The following is a 21768-nucleotide window of genomic DNA, read 5'->3' as shown; positions in this document are numbered from 1 at the left end:
ACCACCGATAAATATTGATGATCGTTTGTGAGACTACAAACAACACTGGGTCTTGCGTGCATTGAAATCTACTCTGTTCATTCGACCCCACTCGGTAACAGACAGAAAGTCCTGGCGGAGTGTCTAATCCATAATCAGCCTCTTGTCTTCTATGTCGCGAAGACTCGGCCTAAGGTTGAATGAATAGGAACTACATAGATTGCTGCCATTCGCAAATGAGTAGATAGAATTCGAAGTCTCACTCAATAGACCGTCAGTGAAAATAGAAAAAAGAGAGAGAGAGGGAAAGTACAGAACCTCGAAGAGAACCCATCTACAACAACTCGTATAATGCGATCCTCAAGAAAGCTAGATATAAATCGAGCGATGTCATCACATACACCGAAAGCAACAAGCTTTAATAAAGGGTGATTTTTTTGAGGTTAGGATTTTCATGCATTAGTATTTGACAGATCACGTGGGATTTCAGACATGGTGTCAAAGAGAAAGATGCTCAGTATGCTTTGACATTTCATCATGAATAGACTTACTAACGAGCAACGCTTGCAAATCATTGAATTTTATTACCAAAATCAGTGTTCGGTTCGAAATGTGTTCATTCACCGTAACGTTGCGTCCAACAGCATCTTTGAAAAAATACGGTCCAATGATTCCACCAGCGTACAAACCACACCAAACAGTGCATTTTTCGGGATGCATGGGCAGTTCTTGAACGGCTTCTGGTTGCTCTTCACTCCAAATGCGGCAATTTTGCTTATTTACGTAGCCATTCAACCAGAAATGAGCCTCATCGCTGAACAAAATTTGTCAAAATTTCGAACCGAACACTGATTTTGGTAATAAAATTCAATGATTTGCAAGCGTTGCTCGTTAGTAAGTCTATTCATGATGAAATGTCAAAGCATACTGAGCATCTTTCTCTTTGACACCATGTCTGAAATCCCACGTGATCTGTCAAATACTAATGCATGAAAATCCTAACCTCAAAAAAATCACCCTTTAGAAGTGCATTGTGCCAGACTCAATCAAATGCCTTTGATATATCTGGTGCCACGACCTTACTCTCACCAAGCTGGTGGATAGACCCCAACATTCAGACAGAAATGCCATCAAGACTCCCGTGGATCGATTTCTGCGGAAGCCATACTGTCTAAGAAGACTATATAACTCTTGATATATCAAACAAGTAAAAGCGTGCTAAGTTCGGCCGGGCCGAATCTTATATACCCTCCACCATGGATCGCATTTGTCGAGTTCTTTTCCCGGCATCTCTTCGTAGGCAAAAACAGACCATAATAAACACGTTTGTTGATGGTCATGAGAGGATCCGTAGTAAAAAAATTTCAGGCATATCGGATAATAATTGCGACCTCTAGGGGTCAAGAAGTCAAGATCCCAGATCGGTTTATATGGCAGCTATATCAGGTTATGAACCGATTTGAACCTTATTTGAAACAGTTGTTGAAAGTAAAAATAAAATACGTCATGCAAAATTTCAACCAAATCGGATATGAATTGAGCCCTCTAGAAGCTCAAGAAGTCAAATCCTCAGATATGTTTATATGACAGCTATATCAGGTTATGGACCGATTTCAACCATACTTGGCGCAGTTGTTGGGTATCATACCAAAACACGTCTTGCGAAATTCCATTCCAATCGGATAAGAATTGCGCCCTCTAGAGGCTCAAGAAGTCAAGACCCAAGATCGGTTTATATGGCAGCTATATCAGGTTATGGACCGATTTGAACCATACTTGGCACAGTTGTTGGATATAATAACAAAACACGTCGTGCAAAATTTCATTTCAATCGGATAAGAATTGCGCACTCTAGAGGCTCAAGAAGTCAAGACCCAAGATCGGTTTATATGGCAGCTATATCAGGTTATGGACCGATTTGAACCATACTTAGCACAGTTGTTGGATAACATATCGAAATACTACGTGCCAAAATTCATTCAAATTGGATAAGAATTGCGCCCTCTAGAGGCTCAAGAATTCAAGACCCAAGATCGGTTTATATGACAGCTATATAAGGTTATGGACCGATTTGAACCATACTTGACACAGTTGTTGGATATCATAACGAAACACGTCGTGCAAAATTTCATTCCAATCGGATAAGAATTGCGCCCTCTAGAGGCTCAAGAAATCAAGACCCAAGATCGGTTTATATGGCAGCTATATCAGGTTATGGACCGATTTGAACCATACTTAGCACAGTTGTTGGATATCATAAAAAAACATGTCGTGCAAAATTTTATTTTGATCGGATAAGAATTGCGCACGCTAGAGGCTCAAGAAGTCAGGACCCAAGATCGGTTTATATGGCAGCTATATCAAAACATGGACCGATATGGCCCATTTACAATACCAACCGACCTACACTAATAAGAAGTATTTGTGCAAAATTTCAAGCGGCTAGCTTTACTCCTTCGGAAGTTAGCGTGCTTTCAACAGACAGACGGACGGACGGACGGACAGACGGACGGACATGGCTAGATCGACATGAAATGTCGCGACGATCAAGAATATATATACTTTATGGGGTCTCAGACGAATATTTCGAGTAGTTACAAACAGAATGACGAAATTAGTATACCCCCTATCTTATGGTGGAGGGTATAAAAATGGTGGTTAATCATGCTCTCCATAACCTTGGAAAGCGCGGAGCATATCGTGATTGGCCAGTTATTCGTAGGGTTGTTCGCCTCACCTGAACGTCCGCAACATTCCAACACGCTGAGAAGACTCCCGCCCGATAAGCAAGGTTCAAATGGTTGCTTAATGAACGAGCAAGCGTAGAAGAATACTTGCCATTCAGCCTCGGGGATTTATGTACACCGAGATTAGCAAGAACACTTTTAACTCCACCCATTCGCAAAAATATGAGAGGCATCGAACTCGAAACGTTTTCAATCGCTGGGAGTCGTTGATTGCTTTCCGGCAGGGAGGAGTTTCCCGCAAACATTACAGCCAGAAGCCTTATTACCCGGGTCAGCGAATATCGGGTCATCTTTGACCATAGTCGAGGTAGCCGACGAGTTGCCATTAACTCTTTTCACATATGGCATAGGAGAATAAATAACTATGGCACGGGCCATATCTTTCCAATCTTTCCATCGGACTTTTGGTTTATGACCTAGCCAACGCAGCCGTTGTATTTTGATACGTATAACTATGCTATCGTTGTCATACAGCTCATACAGCTCGTGGTTCATACGTCGCCTATATTCTCCGTTAACGCAAACTGGTCCATATATTATACGAAGAATCTTTCTCTCAAATACTCCAAGCACTAACTCATCTGCTTTCACAAGTACCCATGCTTCAGAACCATATAACAGCACGGGTAGTATCAGTGTCTTGTATAGTGTAATCTTCGTCTGTCGAGAGGTGGGCTTGTTTCTAAACAGCTTACTTAGTCCAAAGTATCACCTGTTTGCCAGTACTATTCTTAAAACTGGTGTCATTCGTTTCGGTTACGGCGGTGCGGAGGTAGATAAAGTTACTGACTGTTTCAAAGTTGTGTTTCCCAACTTTCTCCAATTTCTTTATCTGCTCGGTTGTGCAAGGCTTTTTGGGAGTTGAAACCATCACCACCAAAGAGATCTGAAACCTCGGAGAGATTCTTTCCTATTCTTACTGAAGAATGCGTATCAGCAAGTGTCATCCTGCAGAGCCTTATTAATTTTGCAGGGATACCAAACTCAGACATGGCTTCAGATACCTTTGAACGTAAAGGAATATCGAAGGCGGCTTTGTTGTCAACAAAGAGATGGTAGGTGTTGGGTCTTTTCCAGGATTTGGCGCAGTGTGAATATCTGGTCCAGGGTGGATTTACCAGGTCTAAAGCAGCATTGATAGGGCCCAATTATCTCATTGATTTTAGGTTTCAATCTTTCACACAGTACGCTCGAGAGTATCTTGTATGCGATGGGAAGGAGACTTATTCCTCTGTAGTTGGCACATTCCGTCTTGTCTCCTTTCTTGTGTACGGGACATAGTATGCTGAGGTACCAATCATCGGGTATGCGTTCTTCTAGCCAGATTGCGCAGATGAGCAAATGCATACGCCTTATCAGCATGTCGCCTCCGGTCTTAAATAGTTCAGCGGATAACCCGTCGGCTCCTGCTGCCTTGTTGTTATTTAGTCGGGTCACTGCTACTTGGACCTCATTCTGACTAGGAGGTAAACATTCTATACCATCATCAGGGATTGGTTCTGCGATATCCTTCGCCGCCAATATCGGACACTAGCAGTTGGGTCTAGCGTCCAGCTTTACTCCTTCGAAAGTTCACGTGCTTTCGACAAGCGGACGAATGGACAGACGGGCGGATATGGCTAGATCGACTTAAGATGTCATGAATATATATACGTTATGGGGGAATATATATACGTTATGGGGGAATATATATACGTTATGGGGGAATATATATACGTTATGGGGTCTTAGACGCATATTTCGAGGTGTTGGAAACAGAATGACGAAATTAGTATACCCCCCATTCTATGGTGGATGATATAAAAAGAATGTACATATATGTAAGCATCTCTCTAAATTAATTTATGAGAAAAGAAAAACTAGATGAAACCCCGAATAACATTTTATATATAAAGAATGAAAGCTATTGTCAGTGTAAAAAAACCATATTTGTAACAAATTCATGCAAGGATTTATCGTAAAAAAGACATGCACTTTTATGGCAAACAAAATTCAAATTCGAAAATTTCCTTTATGTGAAACGAATTATTTTTTTACGTGTAGGTATTATGCCATCTCACTGAACAATTTCTGCAGCCAAAGGGAGGCCCTTAGAGAGATCCATTGCCCTTTGTTTCAAAATCGGCCTAAGTTTCGTGTCCTTGGGCTCAACATATAAATAACCAACTTTCCTGCATATAACATTTCTCTGTTTTTTTTTTGTAACCCCTGTGCAGTGTTTCAAATATATTAGATTTGATTTCGTATTATATGTGTGTGTGTGTGTGGGAAAACATAAGATAACAATAATCGTTTGTCTCTTTCTCTCACATGTTGCTAGATATGGGGTGTGGGAGTCAACCCTGTTTATTATACGAGCATGAGTATGGTTAAGTGGGGTATGTTTATATGCAAGCCTGGTTGTTGCTTTGGCTGCGATTGGAGGGAGTGAGAGTGTGTGTATGTGTGTTAGGGTTGCTTGGCTGGCTGGCTGGCTGAGAAACCAGATTGCGCTTTGGCGAAATCATATAAATCCGGTTTTCGGTGGTTGTTATCGCACCACAATTATCTGCGATTGAAAAATTTCTCCTCACCGTGTGGTTGTGTGGAAATGAAACATGGTGGCCGCGCTCTGCTCGAGCTCACATGCCTCGCCTCTGCTTTGAACAGCCATTGGATTGAGTTGTGTGTGAAGAGCCGTTAGTCGCAGCTAAGACGTTGACGGAACAACAAAGCAACGTTAGCTTTGCTAATAAGAAAACGGGTAAAACGTACGAAAAGCAAAACAAAGATAAAAAAAATACAAAAACAAAGCAAGGAAAATCGGTTAAATAAACCTTTTTCAGAGAAGAAAAAAAAAAGCGGGCGAGATTTTTTTCTATACAAACGTTACTCTTGCGCTTTAAAATACTGTGTTGTAATTTTAATAAACCCTAAAAAGAGAGTGAGAGAGAGAGAGAGCAAATATACAAGTTTACTGAGTGACCTTATGAACCTATGCGGGAGTATGAGAGTATTTTTGCTTTAAGTGTGTGTGGGTTAACTTGATTTCACTTCCAATCTAACCAATCTAGCAGAGAAATCGCAACAATTGGAATTTACGGATTGGCAAAATTTTGGGTGGGTTCTTTGCTGCACACACACACACACACACGCACGCTCTCACTCACTATTGCTTGAGCTCACCCACTTAGTATTGCACATGCCCGCCCCTCTCTTTGCTCTTTTTGCATTGATGATGGTGGCCATTAAAGCCCATCACACTCTCTGCCGCTCATACAAAGGCTCAGATTCTTAACGGTTATAGGAATCTGGAAGCATTGCAACAACCGCGACGCCAGCAGAGCCACCACAAAGTACAACAGCTACAACAAAAAAAAAAGAAATCCTCTAAAAGCACAACCAAAAAAAAAAGTACACAACAAAAAATCGAGGCTGTATAGTCAGTCAAGTCAAGTGTTTCAGTCTCAGTCGAAAAATCAGATTTCATTCGGAGTTCACATTGTGTGTGGTGTTGGGACAGTGTTGCAGCAGCTTTCAACTCGTAGCAATACTGCCAAGCAAGCAGATGGTGGCCACTAGAAGAACAGTGATTAATTTTACAGTTAGTCCATAACAAGATGCCAAAGCAACAATAACCTCAGCTGCAAAAACGGCTCTCTGCTCTCAACTGACAAACAAAAGAAGAAGCAAAAAAAAAAAAAAAAAAAATCACACACAAAAGTAAAACCAAACCAAACCAAATTCAAAAGAAAATCAAAATCAAATAGAAATTCAAAAATACCGACGCAAGTGCAAATAATCAGAGAATTCTTAAGAAAAAAATTCACAAGGAAAACAAAAATTGAAAACAAAGTGATGAATTTTATTACAAAACTCAAAAGTTTATAAACCAAAAAAAAAAAAAAAACTTGAAAAAATTTAAAAAAAAAAAGATTTTTTTTGAAGAATTTTGTAGCTTTTAATTCTCCCTCTTCCCCCCAAAATGGATATTAAACCCATAATTTTAACCTCAGCGGCATTACCCACGGCAACAAATACTCTTTCAACAGCTTCCACAACAGCGCTTACCTCCTCCTCAACAAACACCTCCGCCACAGTTTCCTCCTTTGCCACTACTTCCCCTAGCACGGCAGTGGCTACCTCACATTTACCCCTGGACTATAGTTTGGGAAATTTTAAACCTGCCATTGCTGCAGATTTTCCGGGACCCTTTGTGAGCACCACTGGGGCGGCGGTAGTGTCACCAGCCATAACCACCACAGCATCAATATCAGCGTCTTCATCTTCCTTGCAGTTAAGGGATCTTAGCGTTTTAACCACAATGGCTGCCACAATACCCTCATCTACACATCTATTGCAACATAGAGTGCATCAACAGCAGCAGCATCATCATCATCATCACCAGCAGCAACAACATCATCTACAGCAACAAAGTCCTTCATTGGCAACGGAAGCCCAATCGTCAACCACAACACCCTCGCAGCATCCTACTCATCAGCAACAGGATTATCAACCTGTATCGGCATTTAAAGCGGTACTACCCAAAAAGAAAACTACCGACGGTAAGTGGAATTTAAAAGATTTTCCAATTGGATTTTTTTTTATGTTTCCTGGCAAAAGGAGAATGAGAAAAACATTGAAATTGCCGACGGTAAACGAAACATTTTTATGTTCTTCTGGAGAGAGTTTGTTTTTGTAGCTAAGCAAGAAAGTGATTTTTTTTTTGGTGATAATTTTTTCCAATAAGATTTGTGGACATATGCTTATTTTCTAAGTTCTCCAATTGGATTTATCTCCAGGGAGATTTAAGGTAGAGCTGTAGTTGTTTTTAGTGCAGTGTGGTGATGATTTTACTTATGAAAATAAAAAAAGTTATAAAAATTCTTTGGTTAGCATGTCCGCCTATGACGCTGAACGCATGGCTTCGAATCCTGGCGAGACTATCAGAAAAATTTTCAGTGGTGGTTTTCCCCTCCTTATGCTGGCATCATTTGTGAGGTACTATGCCATGTAAAACCTTACTCCAAAAGAGGTGCCGCACTGAGGCACGCCGTTTAGACTCGGTTATAAAAAGGAGGCCCCTTATCATTGAGCTTTAACTTGAATCGGACTGCCCTCATTGATATGTGAGAAGTTTGCCCCTGTTCCTTAGTGGAATGTTCATGGGCAAAATTTGCATTTTTATTGTGGGGAAGATACCTCTTCCCATTAGTAGTAGTTCTGTCAGTTTGGTGCCTAGGTTTTAATGTTCGCCTAATGAGTTGAACGTGTGGATTTGATGATTGTCACCCCACTGATACTGGACACACTTTTGGATATTTATGCCTTGTGAAGCTGGTGTATAAAGAGGTGGCGCTCTGCGGCACATCTTTAGTACTCAGCTAAAAAAAAGAGCTATAACTTGGGTCGGGCAACACCCAGAGAATGCTTCCTCTATCTTACGGTTTGTAGAGTTAGGAATTGCATCGCACAGAGGGCCAAGCGGCAAAAAATTGGCAATAAGTCTAAAAATTTTTTAACTGCACTGAAAAAACCAGTAAGGAAAGGTAAAAGTCGGGCGGAGCCGACTTTTTAATACCCTACACCACCGAGTCTGCGTATTAATGTTAATGCATGGAACATATGTTGAAATACAGGCAGATTTTAATTTGACATACCTATTGGTATATTGAATAGAACCTTGTAAGATTTTCTTACCATAGGACCTAGAGCCTTAAAGGCCATACCATGTAAAATATATATGTGGGAGCTACATATATCTGATGGACTTTCATGAATTTTAGCACACGTACAAAGACGTCAAATAAAACACCTCAGGCAAAATTTTATGAAGATCAAACCAAAATTTTGGCTTCTATAGTCTTAAGAGAGCATATTGAATGGAAGATATATATGGGAACTATATCTTAATCTGGATCGATTTCTATGAAATTTTCTACATGCATTGGGACGTCAAATAAAACACCTCATGCAAAATTTTGTAAAGATCGGACTAAAATTGTGGCTTCTACAGTCTTAATAGGCCATATCGGATGAAAGATATAGATGGGAGCTATATCTAAATCCCAACCGATTTAGGAAATAAAGCACCTCATGCAAAATTTTGTAAAGATCGGACCAAAATTGTGGCTTCTACAGTCTTAATAGGCCATATCGGATGAAAGATATAGATGGGAGCTATATCTAAATCCCAACCGATTTTTAGGAAATTTTGCACACATATTGGGACGTCAAATAAAGCACCTCGTGCAAAATTTTTCAAAGATCGGAACAAAGCTATGCCCTCTACAGCCTTAAAGGGCCATATCGGATGAAATATTTATATGGGAGCTAAATCTAAATCTGAACCGATTTTTAGGAAATTTTGTTCACATGTTGGGACGTCAAAGAAAACATATCATGCAAAATATTGGAAAGATCGGGTCGAAATTTTGACTTCTACAGCCTTAATAGGCCATATCGGATGAAAGATATATATGGGAGCTATATCTTAATCTAGACCGATATTTTTCAGAATCAATAGCCTTCGTCCTTGGATCAAAAAGATGACTTGTACAACAGTTTGTGACAGTCGGACAACAAATGCGACCTGTACCTTGATTACAAGAATACATGGACAGACAGACAGACGGACCGACGGACATGGCTAAATTGAATAAGGAAGTGGTTCTAAGCCGATCGGTATGCTTATCAATGGGTCTAGCACTTCTCCTTCTTAGCGTTGCAAACAAATGCACAATGTTATAATACCCTGTACCACAGTGTTGGTATAGGGTATAAAAAGTTGGCCCAAAATTTAAGATTTTACCTTATACGTAGGATTTTAGCAATGAAAACGAGCCAAAGAACCAAATTAAATTTCGTACATACTAACGGACATAACATAATAATCCGTTTCAAATTTTAATCGCTGATTGATTGTTATTTTACTTCATAGATGAAGGTCTAACTTTTATTTTTCGATAAATTCTTTTTCGTACCCTCCACCATAGGATGGGGGTATACTATTTTCGACATTCCTTTTGTAACACTTCAAGATAGTCGTCTAAGACCACATGCTAACTTTTCCTATTTGTAAGGCTATTTTGCGGCTTCAACTAGGCTTCTTGTCCCATGGTCAATTTCCTAACTTTCAACGATATTTTGAACTTCATTTAAATTTTTTGTCTTTAATAACAAGACGCAAAGTTAAGGATTAGGACTACCATTTAAAAAAAAAAAATCTTAATATGGAGGAAAATATTTTTCGCCAAAGAGAATGTTTCCTTAAAAAGTTGAAAAATTGATCATCTTTAAATTGAGTTTGCTAATCTTTGGCTAGAATCTTGAAAATTAGGACAAAAATTTGTTTAAGTGTATAGTTTAGAATACCGTCGGTGATAGATATTTGATTGAAATTCGGTTTTTGTGGAATGACTGAATAAGTCATTGCGTTTATAACCCCTTTTTTACCTACCTATGGTGGTGGGTAAAAAAATGATCCGTTCTGCACCATATTCGGGGAGATGTGTAGGGGTTTATTATCGCTCACTCTACTTAATTTAAGCAAAATTGGGAATAAATACGCTATTTATGGATGAAAGACTTTCAATTCAGTTATGAACCATATTTGGCACGAATGTCGAGGATCTTATCACAAATCGTGGTGGCAAAATTTTGTCCAATGTACTTTATAGCGTCGGAAATGAATATTTCGATGTGTTTCAAACGGAATGACAAAATGAATATACCCCCATCCTTCGGAGGTGGATATAAAAATAATGAAAATATTGTAGCGAATAGTAATGATATTTTCATAAAAAGGTCGTACATATGATTTTCATTAAATATTTATAAATATTTTACTTTTTTTTTATATATTTTTTCTTTTTTTGTAAAGAAGATTTCGTCAAAAATTTGGTTATGACAGAACATTTCATTGAAATTTCATGTTTATAGAATATTTAGTCAACATTTAAGCAGATAGCAAATTCTAATTATACCCTCCACCATAAGATGGGGGGGTACTAATTTCGTCATTCTGATTGTAACTACTCGAAATCTTCGTATGAGACCCCATAAAGTATATATATTTTTGATCGTCGTGAAATTTTATGTCGATCTAGCCATGTCCGTCCGTCTGTCCGTCCGTCCGTCCGTCTGTCTGTCGAAAGCACGCTAACTTCCGAAGGAGTAAAGCTAGCCGCTTGAAATTTTGCACAAATACTTCTTATTAGTGTAGGTCGGTTGGTATTATAAATGGGCCATATCGGTCCATGTTTTGATATAGCTGCCATATAAACCGATCTTGGGTCTTGACTTCTTGAGCCTCTAGAGTGCGCAATTCTTATCCGATTGGAATGAAATTTTGCACGACGTGTTTTGTTATGATATCCAACAACTGTGCCAAGTATGATTCAAATCGGTTCATAACCTGATATAGCTGCCATAAAAACCGATCTTGGGTCTTGACTTCTTGAGCCTCTAGAGTGCGCAATTCTTATCCGATTGGAATGAAATTTTGCACGACGTGTTTTGCTATGATATCCAACAACTATGCCAAGTATGGTTCAAATCGATTCATAACCTGATATAGCTGCCATATAAACCGATCTTGGGTCTTGACTTCTTGAGCCTCTAGAGTGCGCAATTCTTATCCGATTGGGATGAAATTTTGCAAGACGTGTTTTGTTATGATATCCAACAACTGTGCCAAATATGGTTCAAATCGGTTTATAACCTGATATAGCTGCCATATAAACCGATCTTGGGTCTTGACTTCTTGAGCCTCTAGAGGGCGCAATTCTTAACCAATTTGAATGAATTTTAGCACGTAGTATTTTGTTATGATATCTAACAACTGTGCCAAATATGGTTCAAATCGGTTCATAACCTGATATAGCTGTCATATAAACAGATCTGGGGACTTGATTTCTTGAGCATCTAGAGGGCTCAATTTCTATCCGATTTGGCTGAAATTTCGCAAGATGTTTTTTATTGTTACTTTCAACAACTATGTCAAATAAAGTACAAGTCGGTTCATAACCTGATATAGCTGCCATATAAACCCATCTGGGATCTTGACTACTTGAGCCTCTAGATGTCGCAATTATTATCCGATTTACCTGAAATTTTGTACGACGGATTCTCTCATGACCATTAACATATGTGTTTATTATGGTCTGAATTGCTCTATAGGCCGATACAGCTCCCATATAAATCGATTTCTCTCTTTTACTTCTTGAGCCCACAAAGGGCGCAATTCTTATTCGAATTGGCTGACATTTTACACAGGTCTCCAACATATAATTTAATTGTGGTCCAAACCGGACCATATCTTGATATCGCTCTAATAGCAGAGCAAATCTTTTCTTATATCCTTTTTTTTTGCCTAAGAAGAGATGCCGGGAAAAGAACTCGACAAATGCGATCCATGGTGGAGGGTATATAAGATTCGGCCCGGCCGAACTTAGCACGCTTTTACTTGTTTTATTCTAAAATTTTTGGCAAAGATTCATAAACATAAATAATTTTACAAATTTTATAGAAAACGTCGTCGAATACGTTTTTCATATAAAAATTATGGCAAATTTTCGATAGAGTTTCCTATTTGTAAAAATTTGCCCACGAACATTCCATCAAGGAACAGGGACAAACTTCTTACATATCAACCCGTACAGTCTGATTCAAGCTTCAGCTCAATGATAAGGGGCCTCATTTTTATAGTCGAGTCTGAACATGGTGCCGCAGTGCTACACCTCTTTGGGGAAAAGATTCTACCAGGCAATAGGTAAACATTTTTTCTCATTTGGGATGCGAGCATTTTAATGGGGGAAAAAGTGAAAATTGGCGATTTTCTAGGGGAAACTCCATCACCATAGCTTGAAAATTAATTTTCTTGAGTATTCGAATTATCCTTATGTTTTGGGCTCCAATGCCTTTGGATTAAATGTGATTTAATAGAAAGCATATTCACCTACACTGGTGGTTGCTATAGAAACGCATCTGTTGAGATAAGCTATTGAACATGAATATGATAGACATAGGCTTTGGTCGATCAGAAGGCATAGACTTTAGTTCATCGCACTAAACCTGGAAAAGTTTCCAACAATTTATGGTCGGAAAAGATCGCGGTATCCATAATACTAGGATATCTTTTTATACCAATCACCATAGGAAGGCTATACTAATCTGGTCATTCCGTTCATAACACCTTGAAATATTTATGTGCGACCCTATAAAGAGTTTACATTTTTGATGGTCTTGACATTCCCAATGTCAATCTAAGCATGTCCGTCTGTAGAAATCACGATAGCGGTCGAATCAATGAATCTATCTCTTTGAAGATTTGGGGCCATTTGCAAACGGGCCATATGGGATAGGAATTGGATATATTGGGTTGTCCAAAAAGTAATTGCGGATTTTTTTAAAGAAAGTAAATGCATTTTTAATAAAACTAAGAATGAACTTTAATCAAATATATTTTGTTTACAGTTTTTTTCTAAAGCAAGCTAAAAGTAACAGCTGATAACTGACAGAAGAAAGAATGCAATTACAGAGTCACAATGTGAAAAAAAAAATTGTCAACGCCGACTATATGAAAAATCCGCAATTACTTTTTGGGCAACCCATTAGCTCCCATATAGAGTGGTCTTTCGACTTGACGTCGCAGTCCCTAGAATGCACACAATGGTTATCCAAATTGTATGAAATTTTGTACGTAGTGTTTCATTATTATGAAGCGTAGTATATTACATAGTGTTCTGTAACGACTTCTAACAATCGTGCCAAGTATGGTCCAAATCAAATAAAGCGAATAAAACCATCTTCGATTTGACAACTTACAATGACATAATTAATATGGACCAATTCCATAGTTGTGGAAATAAAAACTTAAATTTTTATAAAAAAAAAATCTTTAATCTTAATTTTTTTCTTAGGGGATTTTCTTAGGGGAAAGAGATTTTAATTGAGGAAATTTCAACAGGACGGTGCCACAAGCCACGCACCGCACGTTACAATCGATTTATTGAAGAGTAAGACCCTTGGCCTTCTCGTTTGTGCGACTTGACGCTTTAATTTTCTTTGGAGCTACGTCTTGCCTTGGTCTATGCCAGCAAGCCGACGTCGTTAGAAGAGTTCAGAGCCAACATTAAACGGGAAATAGCGAACGTTTCGGCTGAAATGTGTGTCATCGAAAATTGGGTGCATCGTACTGAATGATCCAAATGTGGCCGCGGTGGCCATAAGATCGAAGTCTAGTTCTATTTAAAAATGTTTTGATTATAAAGGGTGATTTTTTTGAGGTTAGGATTTTCATGCATTAGTATTTGACAGATCACGTGGGATTTCAGACATGGTGTCAAAGAGAAAGATGCTCAGTATGCTTTGACATTTCATCATGAATAGACTTACTAACGAGCAACGCTTGCAAATCATTGAATTTTATTACCAAAATCAGTGTTCGGTTCGAAATGTGTTCAAATTTTGAAAAATTTTGTTCAGTGATGAGGCTCATTTCTGGTTGAATGGCTACGTAAATAAGCAAAATTGCCGCATTTGGAGTGAAGAGCAACCAGAAGCCGTTCAAGAACTGCCCATGCATCCCGAAAAATGCACTGATTGGTGTGGTTTGTACGCTGGTGGAATCATTGGACCGTATTTTTTCAAAGATGCTGTTGGACGCAACGTTACGGTGAATGAACACATTTCGAACCGAACACTGATTTTGGTAATAAAATTCAATGATTTGCAAGCGTTGCTCGTTAGTAAGTCTATTCATGATGAAATGTCAAAGCATACTGAGCATCTTTCTCTTTGACACCATGTCTGAAATCCCACGTGATCTGTCAAATACTAATGCATGAAAATCCTAACCTCAAAAAAATCACCCTTTACTTCAAGCCGATAATGACTTTTATAAAATATCTCAAATGGTTTGTGTGTGTGTGTGTTTTTTTTAAGTCCTTATTGGAAAACTCGATACCATAAATTGGTAGATCGGTATATATAGCAGCTATAATCAAATATGAACCCTGCTCCGCACGAACGACTTACACAGTTCATAGCGCCAAATATCAGCAAAATCGGGTAAAAATGTGGTTCTATAGGCATTAGGCCTTAAACCGCTAGATCGGTTAGTCAAAATATAAGCTATATCAAGACATTGTTCGATTTAGACCATATATTATTCGCATTTCGAGAGTTCCAAGATAAAGCAGTTTGGCAAATTTCAGCTAAAATGGGTAGTAAATGCGGCTGTAAGTGGGATTTAATCATTAAAAAGGGAGATCAATCTATATGAGCGCTACATCCAAATATGGTGCTTTCAAGAACTTATTCTGCGTGTTGAAAAAGTAAGAATCTGTGACAAATTTAAGCTGAATATCTCTATTTTTGAAGGATGTATAGCAATTACAAAAGACGGACAGCCAGAGGGACGGACACACACACTAACATCACTAAATCGTCTTAAAATTTTATATATACTCTGTAAGGTCGGTAATGGTTTTACAATGTGTTCCAAACGGAATGACTTAATGCATATATCCCATATCCGATGGTTGTGGGTATAAAACTGCATGTTTTGACGAAAATTCTGGAGTGGCTTCAGATTCTATGGGGGTGGCTAAGCCCCTCCCCCCAGGAGCCACAACACAGAACACAAATGATGCTGACCCAACGATACTAAGTACAATAAAGAGTTGGAACTCTGAAATCTTGTTGTTGTAGATTGGCTTTGTATAGGGTTGCCCAAAAAGTAATTGCGGATTTTTTAAAAGAAAGTAAATGCATTTTTAATAATATTTAGAATGAACTTTAATCAAATATATCTTTTTTACACTTTTTTTCTAAAGCAAGCTAAAAGTAACAGCTGATAACTGACAGAAGAAAGAATGCAATTACAGAGTCACAAGCTGTGAAAAAATTTGTCAACGCCGACTATATGAAAAATCCGCAATTACTTTTTGGGCAACTCAATATTTTGCCATTTACGAATGTATTTGTATTAGCTCTATTGTTATTTTTTACAACGACTTTGCCGCAAAAAGTGTCCACATCTGATTAAAAGTTATAAAGCTTAGAAATCAAAAAATGTGAAAAAGTGTATTTTTTACATTTTTTGTAAAAAAAAATTTTTTCATTGATTAGTCGTTATTTAAAAAAAAACTTGTTTGTAAAGAGGACATATTGTAGATGCTTTTTAAGCGAAATTTAAGTAAGGAAAGGCAAAAGTCGGGCGGTGGCGACTATATAATACCCTACACCACCTAATGCATGTAGAACTTTTTACATGTAGAACTTATCTCGAAATCTAGTCAGACTTTAATTTGGATACCAATTGAAATAGCAATTTAGAACCTTGTAAGATTTTCCTACCATAGGACAAAAGATTTGGATTTTCACATCTTTAAAAGGCCATATCGGATAAAAGATTATATGGGAGTTATGTCGAAACCTGTGCCAATTTTAATGACATACACTGGGGCGTCAAATAGAGATTGACGTCCCAGTATGTGTCATTAAGATGTGACCAAGATTGTGGTTTTTAGTGTCATAAAAGTCATAAAATATATCTAAATCTAAACCGATTTTTATGAAATTTTGCACACATATGAAGACGTCTAATAAAGCACCTCATGCTAAATTTGGTAAAGAGCGGACCAAAATTGTGACTTCTACAGCTTTAATAGTTCAAATCGGATGAAAGATATATATTGGAGCTATATCTAAATCTGAATAGATTTTTATGAGATTTTCCAGATATATTAAGATCAGTAACAAAACAGTCCGTGCCAAATTTTGTGCAGATCGGTTGAAAATTGTAGCTACTACGACCATTTAAGTGCAAATCGGGCGATATATATATATAGGGGAGCTATATCTAAATCTGAACCAATTTTTATGAAATTTTGCACACACATGTAGACGTCAAATAAAACACCCCATGTCAAATTTTGTGAAGATAGGACGAAAATTTTGGCTTCTACAGCCTTAAAACGCCATATCGGATGAAAGATATATATAAGAGCTATATCTAAATCTGAACCGATTTTTTTCAAAATCAACAGCGTTTGTCCTTGGGCCAAAGAAGTGACATGTGCAAAATTTCGTGACAACCGGACCACAAATACGACCTGCACTTTGATTACAAGAATACATGGACTCACAGACGGACGGACGGACGGACGGACAGACGGACATGGCTAAATCGAATCAGAAAGTGATTCTGAGTCGATCGGTATACTTATCAATGGGTCTAGCTCTTCTCCTTGTTAGCGTTGCAAACAAATGCCACCACAGTGGTGGTGCAGGGTATAAATATGCAATTTCTTGTTAGAAAATTGAAAAAACCCCTAGAGTTCAAAAATTCCAAAGCCCAGTTCCCCCATTTGGGCACATGGTTTTTTTTCTCCATATGTGCAGCAAATTTACAAAAAAAACAAAAAAAAAAAAACAATTTTGAAACCATCTTTGGCCGAAAGTGGTATTTTAAGAATTTTTTTTTAAAAATTAGGAGAGAATTTTTTTTTTTGTTTTTTAATGACACTTTTATCTGCAAAACTCCAAAAGGAATACTAAGCTATTTCTATTCGTTTTTTTCTCAAATGGCAAAGTTTTTACCAGTTTTTTCGATTTTCTCCCACTGTGCGTCGAGACATTCTGAAGCGATTTAGCCATTTTCGTCCGTCTGTCCGTTTGTCTGTCCGTTTGTCTGTCGACATAGTTGACCTAGGCGCTTGACAAATATTTTCTATTGGTGTAGGTCGGTTGGAATTGTAAATGGACCAAATTGGTCCATATTTTCGTAAAAAATCCGATCTTGGATCTTGACTACTTGCGCCTCTAGAGGGCTCAATTCCTATGCGATTTGGCTGATATATCTTCCATATAAACGGATCTTCCGATTTTACTTCTTGAGCCTCTAGAGGGCGCAATTCTTATCTGATGTGGCTGAAATTAGAAGACATGTTATAACCACCATATTGGCCAATCTCAAGATTTTATTTCTTTAGTCCAAAAAGAGAGAAAAGCATGTATCCCAATATATTGTTATACAAAACACACCCACCCATTTTTTGCCCCCAAAACATATGGTCCCACAAAATCTCATCAACATTTCTGTCCTTTCAGCAATAAATCCTATTTCATAAAATCCATTAAAAATAATGCAAATATTTGCTTTGATTTCTAACACAAAATTTCTTTTTTATTAAATACGATTTTATTGTCCTCCCAACGATGTGTACTACGCCATTAAAGTAATTTCCATAAACAAATATTTTTGAAATATAATTAAAATTTAACACAAAAAAAAACACCAAAAAAATGTTGTCATTGATACTGTGGCAATGGCGTTAAATACACAATGGGACAAGCAAAAGCAAGCAAAACAGAAAAAATCAAAAAAACAAAAAAAAAAAATTGAAACAAAAAATGCCACAAAAATAATCAAAAAAGAAACTGAGGGAAAAGAGCAAAGCAACAGACATCATATTTCAACACCTGATGATGAATTTCATACATTTATTAAACATGCCCACATACACACACACACACCAACACAAAGAGATTCCTCAATAAGGCCATAAATGCCATGCCATGTTTGTTTTATATCCACTATGCCTATATGTATGCTAGCAATTTTTATACGCCTGTGTGTATGCTAACAATTTTTGCGAAAAACCAATGTCAGTTAATTAAAAAGAGATACCGTTGCCATTGTAAAACATTATATCACTGTGGCGCACGCTTCACATCACTTGTTCGCGCAATCGACTCAGTCTATCTATGGCCATCATTCACTCACTCACAGACACTTCACTTTGTTGGAGGGGGGAGAGAGGTGATAGCTGCAGCCATTCCACTCACTGTATACCACGAATACATTAAAAGTAGATGAAAATTCTGCCAAAAGATAATGAAAAAAAAAAAAACGAAATCCGTGGATGGATAATAAAAATTGGTTTGCTGAAATGTCGAGAAAGACGAAAAAAAAACCTTTTGGAAAATAAATTTGAATAATGCTTGTGATTTTTTTCGCTCTTGCATATGAGCACGAATTGGAATAACTTTTTTTCTACTTCGTCACACTGGCAAAGTAATAATGAAACAACAAGCTGGCAGACAAAACGACAACATGGAGAATAGAAGACCATGCAGTGACAATGGCAGAAATTCCACATACATTTAACATCATTTTGAAGTTAAACAAGGCCAAACACTGAGGATGGGTGATGATATATTTTCCAGCGACAGTGAAGTTTAGGGGCTCAATTAGTAAAAAAAAGGAGATTGGTTTATATGGGGGCTGTATAAGGCCATCGACCAATTCAGACCATATTTGACACGTATGTTGAAGGTCATGGGAGGAGCCGTTGTACAATATCGAAAAATAATTGCGCTCTCTAGAGGCTCAAAAAGTCAAGATTAAAGATGGGTTTATATGGGAGCTATATCAGGTTATGGACCGATTTGAACTATGTTTGGCACAGTTGTTGGAACGCCTTCAAAGACTATTTCTTGGCTGCTAAGACGGTTTCAATGCGATTGCTTCTTTTAGTTAATAAAATTTTCCCGGCAAAAAATTATGGGTAGTGCGATTTAAGCGAAATTTTGTATGCTGCCTTATAGTAACCTACAAACATATATTTGGTATCCAAATTTTGGATGGGGTACCCAGGGGGGGCGTCCCACCCCAAAACCTACAAATATATATATACACAAATCACGATAATATGGGACTCAAATGAAAGGTATTTAAGATTAGAAAACGTATCTCATATCAAATTGCCGGACCAAGTATTTGGGGGGTGGTCCCTCCGAAACCCCCCCTAAATCGGACATATTTATCGACCATGGTAATATGGGACTCAAATGAAAGGTATTTGCGAGTAAAATACGAATCTGATATCCAAATTTGGGACAAAGTTTCTGGTGGTCCACCCCTTCCTCAAAACACACCCCAAATAGGACTTATTTACTGACCACGGCAATATGGGGCTTAAATAAAAGGTATTTGAGTGTAAAATACGAATCTGATATCCAGATGTGGGACCAAGTGTTTGATGGACCGCCCATCCCCGAGAACATACCCCAAAGAAGACAAATTTACGACTATAGCAATATGGGACTCAAATGAAAGGTCTTTGGAAGTAAAGCACGAATCTGATATCAATATTCGGGAAAAGTGTTTAAAGGGCCACCCCACTCCATATCACCACCCAAATAGAATGCATTTGCTGACCATTGCAATATGAGGCTCAAATAAGAGGTATTTTAGACTAGAACACGAATCTGATTTCAAAGCCAAGTCACTGAACGGCAGCCCCATCCCCCCAAAACCGGTCATGTTTGCCGACTATGAAAAAATGGGGCTCAAATAAAGTGTATTTGGGAGTAGGCCATGAATTTGACATCAACATTCGGGACCTTCTGTCTAGCGGACGTCCCACCACCATAACAACCCCCAAGTAGGACGTGTTTGCTCACTAAGACAATTTGGGTCTTCAAGACATTGGAGCTCGATATTCATAGTTTTAGGGCCCATACCCCAAACTGGACATATTTGCTGGCTTTTTCAATAAGGGGTTTAAGTGAATAGTATTTGTGATCAGAAAACGAATTTGATATTAAATTTTGAGGCCAATGGCAATATGAGGTTCAAATATATGAGAATAGATCACGTTGCTGATTTATTTTCAGGGCTTAGTGATTGGGGGACCTCTTGATCGGGCATATTTACCGACGAAGTCAATATCGGTCTTAAATAAAGATATTTGATATTAGAAAACGAATTTGATAACCAATTTTGGGACCATGTGTTTGGGAGACACCTCATCCTGTAAACTCTTCTCAAAACCAATGGCAATAGGGGGTTAAATAAATAGTATTTGAGAGAAGAGCACGATGCTGATATTTGTTCAGGGCCAAGTGTCTGGGGGACCACCTCACCCCCGAAAACACCCCTAAATCAGACATCAAGAGAATATCGGGTAGCTGGACCGGAGTGGGCCCGGTCCAGCTAGTTAGGTGTGTAAACCTATTTCACGAATATACAGCTACTAGGGGGCGCAATTTTTAACCGATTTAACTGAAATTGTGCACGGTGTCTTTTTCTATGATTTCAAGTCGGTCTAAAACCTGATATAGCTCCCATATAAACCGGTCTCCCCAATATACTTCCCGAACCTCTGAGGCCGATTTGGCTGAAGATCTATGCGATGTCTTTTTCTATGACCTTCAATAGATAAACAAAGTATGGTTCAAATCGGTCTAAATCCTGGTATAGCTCCCATATAGACCGATCCTCCGAATATATCTCTTGAGCCTCTAAAGGACACAATTCTTATCCGAGCATATAAAAAATCCATGGTAACTCCTTGTTATGACCACCCATATCCTTTTTATACCCACCACCACAGGGTATAGGGGTATATTCATTTAGTCATTCCGTTTGCAACACATCCGACCCTACAAAGTTAATATACTTGGGTTCGTCGATATATTCCAAGACGATTTCCGTCCGTCTGTTGTAATCACTCTAAAGCCTTCAAAAATTGAGATATTGAGCTGCAATTTGCCATAGATACGTCTTTTTACTGCATGCAGGTTAAGTTCTGAACAGACCAAATTGGACCATATTTGCCAATAAAGGGTCTGAAGCCCACAAAAGGTTTATTTTTTTATCCAATTTCGCTGAAATTTAAAACAGTGAGTAGTTTTAGGCCTCCCGACATCCTACCTAAATATGGCTCAGATCGGACTATATTTCGATATAGCTGTCATATAAACCAATCTGTCGAAAAAGGGTCTGAAGCCCATAAAAGCTTTATTTTTTTACCAATTTCGCTGAAATTTGAAACAGTTCGTAGTTATAGATATTGAGCTGAAATTTTGCACAGATTCTTTTTTTGTCCATAAGCAGATTAAGCTCGAAGATGGGCTATATCGGACGATCCGCCGATTTAGGGTGTTGGGCCCATAAAAGCCACATTTATAATCCGATTTTGCTGAAATTTGAGACAGTGAGTTGTGTAAGGCCCTTCGATATCCTTCTTCAATTTGGTCCAGATTTGGA

At 38.2% G+C, this 21768-nt stretch overlaps 1 protein-coding gene across 1 annotated transcript in view; it reads left to right on the top strand.

The window, feature by feature from the left end:
* Window positions 1–5433: 5433 nt before the first annotated feature.
* LOC106091386 (zinc finger and SCAN domain-containing protein 22) overlaps window positions 5434–21768 on the top strand; it is a 91949-nt gene continuing 75614 nt past the window's right edge. The window contains exon 1 of the mRNA XM_059365174.1: window positions 5434–7270. Within this exon, the coding sequence (XP_059221157.1) occupies window positions 6691–7270 (580 nt within the window). The 5' untranslated portion in view covers window positions 5434–6690. The remainder of the gene's footprint in view (window positions 7271–21768) is intronic.

Source organism: Stomoxys calcitrans, chromosome 3, assembly GCF_963082655.1.
Source record: "Stomoxys calcitrans chromosome 3, idStoCalc2.1, whole genome shotgun sequence".
Lineage (NCBI taxonomy): Eukaryota > Metazoa > Arthropoda > Insecta > Diptera > Muscidae > Stomoxys > Stomoxys calcitrans.
The sequence above is the reverse complement of the archived record's forward strand: the minus strand, read 5'-3'. Positions and strand labels throughout refer to the sequence as shown.